This window comes from Triturus cristatus, chromosome 5_2, assembly GCF_964204655.1.
Source record: "Triturus cristatus chromosome 5_2, aTriCri1.1, whole genome shotgun sequence".
Lineage (NCBI taxonomy): Eukaryota > Metazoa > Chordata > Amphibia > Caudata > Salamandridae > Triturus > Triturus cristatus.
The window spans coordinates 803,855,693-803,868,380 of record NC_140588.1 but is presented as its reverse complement, the minus strand read 5'-3'; the positions used below and the strand labels follow the sequence as shown (position 1 = coordinate 803,868,380).

General features: G+C 43.7%; 1 protein-coding gene across 1 annotated transcript in view; it reads right to left on the bottom strand.

Annotated features, from left to right (window-relative positions):
- Positions 1 to 12,688, bottom strand: part of CD40LG (CD40 ligand) — a 117,474-nt gene that overhangs the window by 45,975 nt on the left and 58,811 nt on the right. Inside the window, exon 3 of the mRNA XM_085607963.1 lies at positions 6,844 to 6,892. Within this exon, the coding sequence (XP_085464089.1) occupies positions 6,844 to 6,892 (49 nt within the window). The remainder of the gene's footprint in view (positions 1 to 6,843; positions 6,893 to 12,688) is intronic.

Sequence of the window (12,688 nt, the reverse complement as noted above, 5' to 3'; positions counted from 1 at the left end):
GATCTAGCTTAACCTTTGATGCAGGTATAGATCAACAACACTACAGGCACATATGCATGCACAGAGAACATACCCAAAGGCAATAATTCCGATCACACAGTCTGACCTGTTTTTCCAGGTCTAGAAGCCAATACACAGGCCACAACTATCAGCTCTTGAGTCACAAAGATAGTTTATTACTCACTATCCACTGGCACAGTACTGGCCAGCCTTAAGAAATCTTTACCAACCCCATTGATCCAAAACGGCATCACTTCACCCAGAAATGTATATGCTGGTTAAAAATGATGGAAAAGATAGTGGTGTTTTAGCTTTAGGGTTTCATGGATCTCTATCAGTTGTTGGTTGGATCCCTGTCAACTGGGGTTTAGGCCTAACCAGAGAACTGAGATAGTGCTTCTATCATTGCTTGACAATTTATTGATTGCTACTGATGAAGATGATCTATCACTTCTTGTTTTGTTGGACCTATCAGCAGCTTTCAACACAGTAGACTATAAGCTGTTGCATGGCAGACCCAGATTAGAAGCTGACAGGTCGAAAGATGCTATCAAGTGGTTTGTCTCATTTTGTTCAGACTGGATGCAAAGTGTCAAACGTGGTCCCTTTCAATTATCAGACTCAAAGGTCAATTGTGGAGTAACACAGGGCTCTTCACCATCACTGTTCTATCACTTCTCCTGTTTAATATATTAATTAAGATTTGTTTTCAGCTGTGAAAGCCGGGGCTCACTCATATAATTATGATTTATTTGATGGGCCGAGGAGTCAACTGGACAAACTCTTTAAAAGGACAAGATTGCTTCATGAATAAACAGAAGTGGCCTAAAATTGAATGGTGCTAAAGCAGCGATTCTCTTGTTGGGATTCAAATCTGAAGAGACGGAAGGTTAGGGTAGATGAGTTGCCTAATGGCTAGGGCGGTCGACCTCGAATCTGGGGAACTGGGTTCGAGTTTCGGCAACGATGCTGAACATCCTGTGATTCTGGGCAAATCACTTAATCTCCCCGTGCCTAACAAAACAAACAAAAAAAAATGAATGTGCCCTCATGTAATGCAACTGTTGCTGTGTGAAGCACTCTGACACCAGATTCGGGTCAAGTTCCCACTATATAAAACTCTGTAAAAAAAATATAAAAACCTAAACGCCCACTGAATTAGTCTTCCATCAGATCTGCAAAAAGAGCAAAACATATAGGAGTTATTTGGGAGACATAACTCAATGTTTAACACCCACGTGTATACTGTGATCTGTTCTGCTTTCTTCTACCTTAAAGTAACGTAACCATAGGGAAAACACCCAATACACCCTTGAGGACTTGGGCAAACTGAATAATGACAGGTAAAGGTGCCTACAAGGGATTTTACTTCAGAAAAATTCTCTAGTATTTAATTTTAGAATTTACTTTGCGGGTGAGTTTACTCAAAACACCAACCCCGATATCAATTAATTGAAACAATATTTCAATATATAGAAAACACACATACACGGGAATATCTTATTGTAGAAAAAATACAAATATTTTTATGTATCAATCGAATTAAAAAGAGTACAAATGAACAGTTAATTGAGCAATACATCATGAAGGAGGAAAACCTAAGTTTTGTCCACAATTCATGAAAACAACATCTATTCCAGTGAGGTTAACAGAAACATATCTCCTTATGAGAATAATGTTCAACTGAAAATGGTAAATATTGCGGAAATGGATGATAAAGTCGACGTTTCAGTCTTGATTGGCATCAGTCCGTCAGACCATCTTCAGGACAGTAGATATTGCATATAAAAAGACTCTTCGTTGATTAGACTCAACACGAATAATCTTTAACGTGGAGGTGTAGATCTCGCTGCTTCTATGAAATAGGCGAGCTATCTCAGATCAAAGGATCAAGGTTAGTCCGAATTACTCATGAAATTTTCAAAGGAGGATCGTAATCCCTCAGTTTCTGACGCAGCTAAGAAATCACAAACTGAAGGATTACGATCCTCCTTTGAAAATGTCATCAGTAATTCGGAAACGTCGACTTTATCATCTATTTCCGCAATATTTACCATTTTCAGTTGAACGTTATTCTCATAAGGAGATATGTTTCTGTTAACCTCACTGGAATAGATGTTGTTTTCATGAATTGTGGACAAAACGTAGGTTTTCCTTCTTCATGATCTATTGCTCAATTAACTGTTCATTTGTACTCTTTTTAATTCGATTGAGACATAAAAATATTTTTATCTTTTCTACAATAAGATATTCCCGTGTATGTGTGTTTTCTATATATTTAAATATTGTTTCAATTAATTAATATCGCGGTTGGTGTTTTGAGTAAACTCACCCGCAAAGTAAATTCTAAAGTTAAATACTAGAGAATTTTTCTGAAGTAAAATCCCTTGTAGGCACCTTTACCTGTCATTCTTCTACCTTAGGCACAAAAAGCAGAGTCTACCCTACATAGATAAATCACATCATAAACGTGTACTATGTTCCCATATTAACTCTAAATCAGACTATGCAACTTTCCTGCTCGAAAGACCACCAAATACCGGATGGTATGCCATCAGCATGTACAAAATGCAGCAGTCAAATTAGTGAGGTATTTAGGAAAATTTGACAGCGTCAGAACAGGACTTGATTAGCTTCATTGGTTACCATCAGCAACATGCATTTTCCTTAAGTAGCCTGTCATGCCTAAACTAGATTCGCTGTTACATATCTTCATGAACATACATCTGTCCCTGAGGTCAGGTAATTAGAGGTACTCCTAAAACGTGAAAAGTAATAGGTTAACCCCAATTGGCTAATTTCATTCTTATATAACATTACAGTATGCAGGTACAAAATTGAACCAGTGGCATAAAAAACATATATCGCATGTGGGCATCAATGTTGTTTTGCGCCCTCTCCAACTCTCCTTGGGGGCTGTAGGCCAAGTTGCAATTCCCACATGTCTTTGGATGCATTGACTGCACGCATGTCCCCATCTGTCCCCCGTCAGCCAACGAGTACATCTTCCGAAACAGGAAGTCTTACCACTGAATCAATGTCCAGGTTGTGTGCAATGCTAAGCATATAATAACGGACATCATAGCACAATTTCCCGTAAGCACACATGACTTGTATATATTCCGCCACAGTGGCATCCACAGGCATCTGCTCGGCGGTGAATTTGGAGAGGGACACCTACTTGGTACATACATATACCTATTTGTTACATTATTATACCAAATGTGATTGCATTACTGCGGCTAACCCTTTGCTTCCCACCCTGTAGGTGACAGCACATATGCCTTGTGCGAATACATCCTGACCCCTTACCTCAACCCAGCAACACCACAGGAACAGCGCTACAACGCGGCACACATTAGCACAAGAAATGTGGTCGAAAGGACATTCGGAATACTAAAAAGTCGCTTCAGGATCCTTCATAAGACTGGTGGTGCTCTACAGTACAACCCCGAAACCTGCTGCAGGATTGTGGCAGTATGTGCCATGCTTCACAACATTGCCACATGAAGACGAGGCATACCAATCGAGAATGACAATGATGGTGACGACCAACCACACGCACAACACCGACAGGCACATGTGGCAAACACAGCCGAAGGTCAGAGGACACGTGCACACATCACACAACATCATATCTGAGGTAGGTAAGAATGAGCCATCACAAGATATCGTGGATTGAGAATGTTTTATTGACATGAGCACATGTCAAACAAAAGATTTATGTATTGAAAATTGTGACGGTGATTGCATAGGTTGATTAAGTCAAAATAAAGTATTCAACAGCACTGGAGGGCAATCACAATGTTGAAATGGCCAATGGTTATGCCACCATGGACAAATAGGTGGATATACATGAGTAGCGCCTCTTGCCACGTACCCCCAGCCTCCTGTCGCATGACTCTGCAACATCAGCCTGATGTGTGCTTGTGGATGTTGAGCTGGGCGAAGTGCGCCTCCTGTTAGTGGTCACTGGCACAGACACACTACTCAGGCTCAATGCCTCCTCACTACCCTCCTCCCCTTCCAAGTTGCTGGCAATCACAGTCCCAGACTGGAGGTGTTCCGCGGCAGTGGTCACTAGGCCTAAGGCCCTTGCAACGTTCCCACAGAAATGGCCCAGATTAATCTGTAAAGACACAGAGCGCCGTGCCAAAACTGCAGTGGTGTTGCTCAGCTTGGTTATGGCCCTCGTATTAGCTGACGTGCGTAGCAAACTCTGCCGATGCCTCCGACGCTTAGAGCGTTGTCCTGCAAGAACGGCACGGGTGAGCTCCTGTAGGCTATGGTTTGTCTGTCGGTTTCCCTCTGCAACAACTGTAGTGAGGTCACGCACACAGTCCGACATAGTGCTAATGTTTTTGGCTAGCTTGGAGATCTGCATATTGATGGTGCCCATGTGTCTCCCCTGCAGGCGCTGCACACAAAGCATCTGCGACTCAACGCCGCCATATACATTTGGAGCCTGTTGTACATCGGCAGCAATGCGGGTCCTGGGACTGCGCCGTTGTCCTAGTCGGAGCTGTGCTGGTGTTGGAGCTGGTGAAGGGACATGTGGCTGGCTGGGGATTGTTGTGGGTGCTGGAGTCGGCTCTGATTCCATTTCTGGCAGTGTAGGTACATGTGCCCTGCGTTTTGGTGGTGGGGGTGGTGTACATTCAGGCTCCACAGGGTCTCTACATCCGTCCCTGCAGGTGTCTCAGAGATGAATAGCCGGTCACTGTCCTCGGAGTCCACCTGAGCTGCATCTGTGTGTGAAACAGTGCAGTGTTAGTATTGTTTGCTCCTAAATATGTTTTCTCACATGGCCTACTTCTTACATAACAAATCACTGATCTAAACTAACTGTCTGACGTAAAGTGTTGTTATGTTTAATTGAGCATTGATGATTATCCATTGCCACTTGGCTCGCATGACTACAACTCCCATGATGCTTCATGTGTATGAGGCAAAATCTGGAATGGACTTCTCCCTGCACACTGTGATTTGCCTGGAGGTATGTGCATGGATATATAGTACGCATAGTATTAGCGCTTGCATGCATCTTACCTTGTTGTGTACTCGCTGCGCCGGAAGTGTCCAATTGGGTGACTTCCACGACTGCCTTGGGCTCGATCGTCCCCTCAACAAGGTCCTCCAGGGTTGTGTTGGCGGGTGCTGTTGATGGTCCCCCTCCTGTGCCACCTACTTCCTTCACCCTTTCGGCAATGCTCTCCTTGGCACGCTTCCTGAGGTCGTACCACCTCTTCTTCAGGTCTTCTATGCTGCGGTGGGTGACTCCAACAGCATTCACTCTCTCCTTGATGCGCAGCAATATTCTGCGCTTCTCCGCCTCTGGCACCTTCAGGGACAACTTGCCAAACAGTTTGTCGTGGCTGCTGCTCACCCCCTCTATCAGGTGTTCGAGTTCCCTGTCCGAGACCTTCATCTTTCTCTTCCTTTGTGTGGCACTGTTCCCTGCAGCATTTTTGTCCATCCTGGCTATGTGAACTGTAGCTGGATTGTGAAGGTGATGTGCCTTTGCTCAGCTTCAGTGCTCTGCCTTCTCCTCTGAGCTCCTCAGGGCACTGATTGAAGCATGGACTGAATGACTTCCTGGTTGTGATGTCATCAGCCTGCTTCTAAAGCGACCGGCTTTTTGCGAAATCGCTAATACCGAAATCGCAATCTGCGAAATCGCAAATACAGAAATCGCAAATTGCTAGTTTGTGGGTTAGCGACTAGCAATCATGTTTTTGGTATTTTTTTTGCGATTTTTAAAGGATCGCTAAAGTTTACCGATCCGGTACATGCATCTCATTTTGAGATTTTTTTAATTGCGATTCCTTATATTTCGCTAATAAGGAATCGCTTTAGCGAATTTTGATGCATGTGCACCTTAATTGCTTCCATCAGGCATTCATTGACCCAAATATTCCCAACATCTGTCGTAGATGCAAAGAGGTGGGAGCGACGTTCTTCCACAAGGCATGGTCATGTAAGCTAGAGTACGACTGGAAGTTAATATCACAACAACACTGTCAGAGGTGTCTTGTATGGCCCACCTATATGACCCCCATGCTTTCTGGGGGACAAACCATGGCCCAAAAAGATTAGGACTGAAAATAAATTTACTGATCTGTAGCTATTCCTGGCCAAACGCCAGAGAAGGAGATACTTGGAATAGGATGAACCTGCAAGGGAGATGAGCTGGATAGCACACATGGCAAAATGGGCTAAAACAGAGACAGCGCGATCAGAAGGTTTAGTAAAATCATTGGGGCAACTGATACAGTGCAAACATGGTACGCGTTCCTTATTCGATGTACCAGGTGGGATCAACTACCACATTGAAAACTGAGTAGACAATAACAGCTATGATAAAGTAGGAAAAAGGTATGATATATCGCACAACCTGGGGGTGTAGGTCGAATTGTACGAGGGATTGGGACAGAGGATGTGGCCTGTGTTCTAGATGAGTTACAATGAACTAGATGAAATGGCATTAGAGTTGAAGCATAATCATGGGCTCAAGGGAAAAACTGATATATCGGTTTAGATGGCCTAAACATAGAGCCTTTTCACTACGGAGAGGTTCTAAACAATATGGGTTGTAGTTTGAGACAATTTAGCTGCACTCCTGTATGTTATAAATATTTTATAACAGAAAACAATGTATTGGCCCTATGAATCTACCTACTGGTTAACAAAAGCAAACACAAATATTTTCAAACAGATTATGGTTATTAGCATTAGAAATCTTCGACCTTTGAACATATATAAGAGATGCGTCAAACACATACAGGGATGTGCACACCATATTTATAACAACAGAAGGTATAATATTAAATTAAGTGAACATACCTTTTAACATTGAATGCGTAAATGTATCTGTTGTCTTTATTGCAGTCACCTACAAAAAAGGAAAATAGTGGATTTGTTTGTTGTTGTGCACATCACTCAAGTTTCAAACACTTCCAATTTCTGCATTTCAGGCTTGATTTACAAAGTAACTCCTGGCTCCCTGGATGCACCGAAGCATCGCAGAGAGTCACACTAGCTTCTAACGTTCCTAAAACTCTCGGGGGCATGCAGGATTTGTATCGTGTTTCTCTAGATTTCTGAAAGAAATCTGTGTTCACCAACGTCCGTGCAAGTTGAAACACTGAGGAAAGTGCGCATGCTTATTATCAGGAAATGTGAGACATTTTAAAAATCTTTCAATTCTATTGTTCCTTTTAATGCAAATATATATTTAACAAGAAATAGTTCAACTTCTTTCAGACCTTCATTGAAAAATGATATGTAGGCACACTTCACCACACACTTCTTGCACAACTAAACCCAAATCAGACATATGGACGTTTGGACGTTTGGTAGTACATGTGTTCAAAATGCAGAACAAATATGTGTGAATGCCTACAGATTTACAAATGTTTGGATGTTTACCCCATTTCATTTCTTTTTTCTAGCCTCTTGACACACCCCTTGGAACAGCAACCAGCATCGCACCACCATAGTGATTGTGCAAGTTCTGAGTCCGTTTGCACACTTTGCACGCATTGATGATACTTCCACTTGCAAACCGAGTTTTGTGAATCAGCAATGAGTTTCACGTTTTCCATTAGCATAAAAAAAAACAATACTCACAAACTGGACTAGGAGTGCAGACAGCTGATATGGGATTTAGAATTAAGCTCTTTTTTCTGCAACGTTAATAACAGTAAGAAGCGTAAGCCATCTTTACACCAAACTGAGCAGTGGATGCAACTCACTAGATCGCAGGGTATGGCTTAACTCCAGGCACCTTTAAGGTGCTCATTGACAGGCTGCAAAGGTTACAAAATCAGGCAGCCAGACTGTACCTACATTTTTAGAAGCATGACCATATCAGACCAGCTCAAGGCCCTCCACTGGTGCCTGGTGGGCAGTAGGATCCAGTGCAAGGTCCTCTGTACCATTCACAAAGCCATCAATAGCAATGGGCCAGAATACCTACAGAAACTGGCTCCCATAAATGCACGCGCTAGGAATGGGCAGCGGCACATTCCATCAACAAGGCCACTACAAGCTGGAAGATGGAGGCAGCTGCCCGGCGTTCCCAGTGCCAAATAGTTGAACACCAAACAAGTACCCTACTTTTAATGTTAGTTCATTGAAGTAAAAAACATTGAGTACTCTAGTGTTCCATGTTATCTAATCAGCAGGTGACAATCTAAAATTAGTTGATGAATTTATGGAACTCATAGCAGAAAAATAAGTCTTCCTTGGGACTTCAGCTTCCGCTGGAGTGACAAAACAGACACAGACCTCACAAAAGTTTGCTCAACTGCCACACATCTAGGGATCAATCCTTGACCTTTTAGTTTCCAACAAAGGCATTATTGAGGATGACAGCTCACTACCCGTGGAGTGGTATCTCTGCATCCTGTTACCTTTTACACTCCTGTGCAAAACATCCCCCACACAGGGCTAAGCAAAGAAACCAAAGTAATGGATCTGAGAATTCATTGGTGTCAATCTAACCATCATGGAAAACATGTCCTTGCAGAAGTTTATTAACACCTCAGTGGCTCATGAATTGGTCTTGATTACGATGTTTGACCTCCGTAACAAAGCCATGGCTGTGGTTGCTAATGAATTGCCCTGCTAAAACTAAAATATAGTCACAAAGGTTCTCGAAAGATCTACAGGAAGATTTCATCTGCACAGAAAGTGATATCACTGCATTTCCCATCACTCATCTGCACAGCAAGTGTCATCAATCGTTTTCCACCAAAACCGTTTTTAAAAGAAGAAGCCAAGCAAGAGTATTTCATTCCCCATCATCTATTTGCACAGGAATTGACATCACTGGTTTTCCACCAAAAACGTCTTTAAAAGGAGTGACAAAGCAAAAGGACTTAATTTCCCACTATCCATCGATCACCCAGATGTAGGCAACCCAGACACTTGCATAATATCGCACAATACATAGAACCAACCTCATAGACATCCCACAAACTACCAAACACCCTCAGACTACAGAACACACATTCTAACTCATGATCATTAATGCTCGCTCTGCGGTACTCAATGCACCAGACATGACATACCTTATCACCCATCACAAGTTTGACACCCTCTTCATCACAGAAACACCGTTCACCACCACAACTCTGCACATCCTATATGACCTTTGTCCCACAGGCTACAGCCTTCATCGTGTGGTCGTAGCACATAAGAAGGAAGGATTCCTTGCTGTCATCCATATGTTCTTTTGGTCTTATACACTAGGCAAGCAAGTAACACAGCTGCAGACAAGGGGACAGATTTACAAGGCCCTTGCGCCACTTTTGTGTCACTTTTCCCATGTTAAAAGTGATGCAAAAGTGGCGCAAGGGGCTTGTAAATCTGCCCCAAGGTCTTTCCCTCTCTCTGCAACTTAGACTGCCACCTTCCATCTCATTTATAGATAGTCAGAACAAGTACTTCATTGATGAATTCTCGGATCTCCTCACTATCTCATTCATCCAACATGCCCACACAACCCTCTTCGGTAATCCAACATCCCAGACAACACAAGCTAAAAAAAAACAAGAAACACTCGCTTCATCCTTATTGATACATGGTAAAGCATATCACACAAACAACAGACCCCAAAAGCCACATCTTCTCATCATCACCAGTAATCCAATGCAAACCACCAATACCCTCGGATTGGACTGACCACTTTGCCGTCTCTATCTCCTTGCTCAGTATACTATCAACAAACCAAGGTCAACACAAAAGAGAAGACCAAATCTTCAGATCCTTGAAAGACTTCTCCATAGACAACCAAATCTGTCACCCCATCAACTCCACGTCTGATGCCAACACCCTTCGAAACAATTTCAACACTTTGTTTGAAAGCTATGTGAATATCCACGTTCCAATTACAGCACACAAGTGCAAGCCAAAGACTTCAGCACCCTGGTATTCTGAAGAGTATGCTGACAATAAAGGATCCATCCTCAGAAAGGAAAGAATATGGAAGAAAAAAAGAACTCCTAAAGACCTCTGGATACTGAAGGCCCTTCACAAAAGATGCAGACATCTCATCTGATCAGCCAACACAAAGTACTTTATCATCACCATCATTGCAGTCACCAACAGAAGCAGGGCCTTTTCAAGACAACCAAGCACTGTATCAACCCCTGTCAAATCCACGTTACTCCAGAGGAAAGTGCAATGCCATCAACTTCTTCTCCAGTGAAAAAATACTCCAGCTCCGACAGCACATCAACAATACCAAGCGTGCATCATCTCTCACGCCCACATCTTCCCATAGAATCCCGCAATGGTCAGCTTTCAAAGCCCTGTTTCTACCAGATCTGGCACACATACTCATACCCCTCAAAGTCAAGACTAGCCAGATCCTCACACTCCTAAAGAAACCTAGAATAGACTCTGGGGACCTTGCTAACTACCGGCCCATCACTTCACTACCATTTATCGAAAAGATCATTGACAAAGCAGTCGATGTTCAACTCCAAGATCACATCAGTACTAACCTTCTCCTGCGCGACTACCAGTCTGGCTTCAGATCATTCTGCAGCATGCAGATCATCACCTTGTATATCATAGACAATGCCCTTTTGACAATAAATGAAGATGACCCGTCTTCTGACATTGATGGACCTCTCAGCTGCCTTTGACATAGTCAGCCATCCCACCCTCATACACATCCTCAAGTGATGAATGAGATTCACAGGCAATGTCCTTCACTGGTATCTTCCTACCTTTCCAACCAATGCCAGTTTGTTCACATGGACACTTCTAGGTCACAAAAGACCCCTATATCATGTAGAGTCCACCTGGGTTCCATACTGTCTCCTGTCATCTTTAACCTTTACGTGGAGCAGCTATGTGCTCTACTTAGAGATGACAGCATCAAGATTTACCAATATATCGGTCTCCTCTGTTTCAGGCTTCCAACATCTCAAACACTGTCCAGCGCCTACCTGGAGCTCAACCCAACAAAGGAAGTATTCCTATCATTTGCCAAGAACAAGAAACAAGATACAGTAGAAACCTGGCTTAAAGACATGAACCTTGACAGCTTCAAACCCCAGCTCTCAACGAATGCCAAATCACTTGGATTTACTCTGGACACCACCTCTCCCTGAAGAAACACACTGTCAAAAACAAAGACAGCCAAGTAACAGCTCTCTGTTCTAAAGAAAGTCAAACCATTTTACCAGAAAGCGACTTCAGAACTGCTGTTCAAGCCCTTGTACTCTCACATTTGGATGGTGGTAACGCCCTACTGTAGAAAAGTAGGATCTGCTTTTATGGTTACCCCAACTTTTTGCTGGTGTCATTCTGTTTTCTGACTAATCTGACTGGGATCCTGCTAATCAGGAACCGAGTCACTGTGCTGCTCTCTGCCTAAATTGGGCTATGTTAAGTACTTTTGTACCTTCCTAATTGGCTACTGGTGTACCAGTAGCCAATTCTCTATATAGGTACTAAGGTAACCAGGGCATAGTTACACCAGAGGTCTCCCAGGGGCTGCAGCAGGTATTATGCCACGCATGAGAGACCCCTCAAACTGTGACTACAGGCCAGCCATTGTAGCCTGTGTGAGCTGGTGCTAGCATCACTCGCCACAGATATGTTTCCTTATATCTGAGGTCACTGCACTTAAAACCTATAAGTCACCCCTTGGGTAGGCCTTGCAATCCTGAAGGCAGGGTGCTAGGTTATATGTGTAAGGGTGACCTGCATGCGAAGGGCACCCCATACAAACCCAGGAGTCGATTCTCCAGGCTATGTAAGTGCTTTCAGCCATTTTATACATATAGTGGGCATCAAATAAAATATGAGATGTTGAACTATATATTGGCTGCACCGAAACCAGTCATGTTTGGTATCAAACATGTTGGAATCCTACCCTAACACCGATTCCAGTGTTGGATGCAGGCTCTCATATACTGTGGGGCTCCCCTAGGAAGCTCCCCTGTATTCCTGGTACCAGCCTTTTGGGGTCTAACAGCAAGCTAGTGCTGCTGCCGACCACATACACGATTCTGCCCTCCTGCTGTTGAGCCAGGCTCGAGCAGGGGAAGGTAGAACAATAGTTTTCCTGTCACAGGGAGGTGTGACCACAACCCAGACAGGACTTAGTGTATTGGGCTGGGGTGTGGGCACTTGCCAGCACCATCAGACTGCTTTGAAGGGCACATTTGGTGCCCTCCTTGCATACTCCAGTTGAAACCAGTTCAGGGAGCCATTGGCTCCTGCTCTGGTGCTAAACTGGACAAAAGACATGGGAGTAGCTTCCCCACTATCCAGCCCCTCCTCTGGGAGGGACCACTTAATCATCCCAACCCTTTCCTGTGGGAACCTAAGGGCTTACCTGTGGGTGGCTCTTCAGATTCGTCGTGGGACAAGATTCAGAGCCGATACCATTTCTACTTCTACCGTCTAGGCACTTTGGACTTCGTTGGACTTCACTTTGGGAACCGAGACTGCATCTGGGAAGACTCCTGCTGCTCCTGGTCTCCTGGTCTTGTCGTCCTGCCAGTATTCTACCTCATGGGTGCCTGTGCTTTATCCAGGTTCTTCTCCAGGCCTATGGGCATCAAAGACACCCTAAGGAATCTCTCTTGGAGTGAAGGAGGTTATCCCATGTGGGGTCCTAATGGTTGGCAGGTGGTTATTTGTCACTCATTCGCAAGCTGTACTT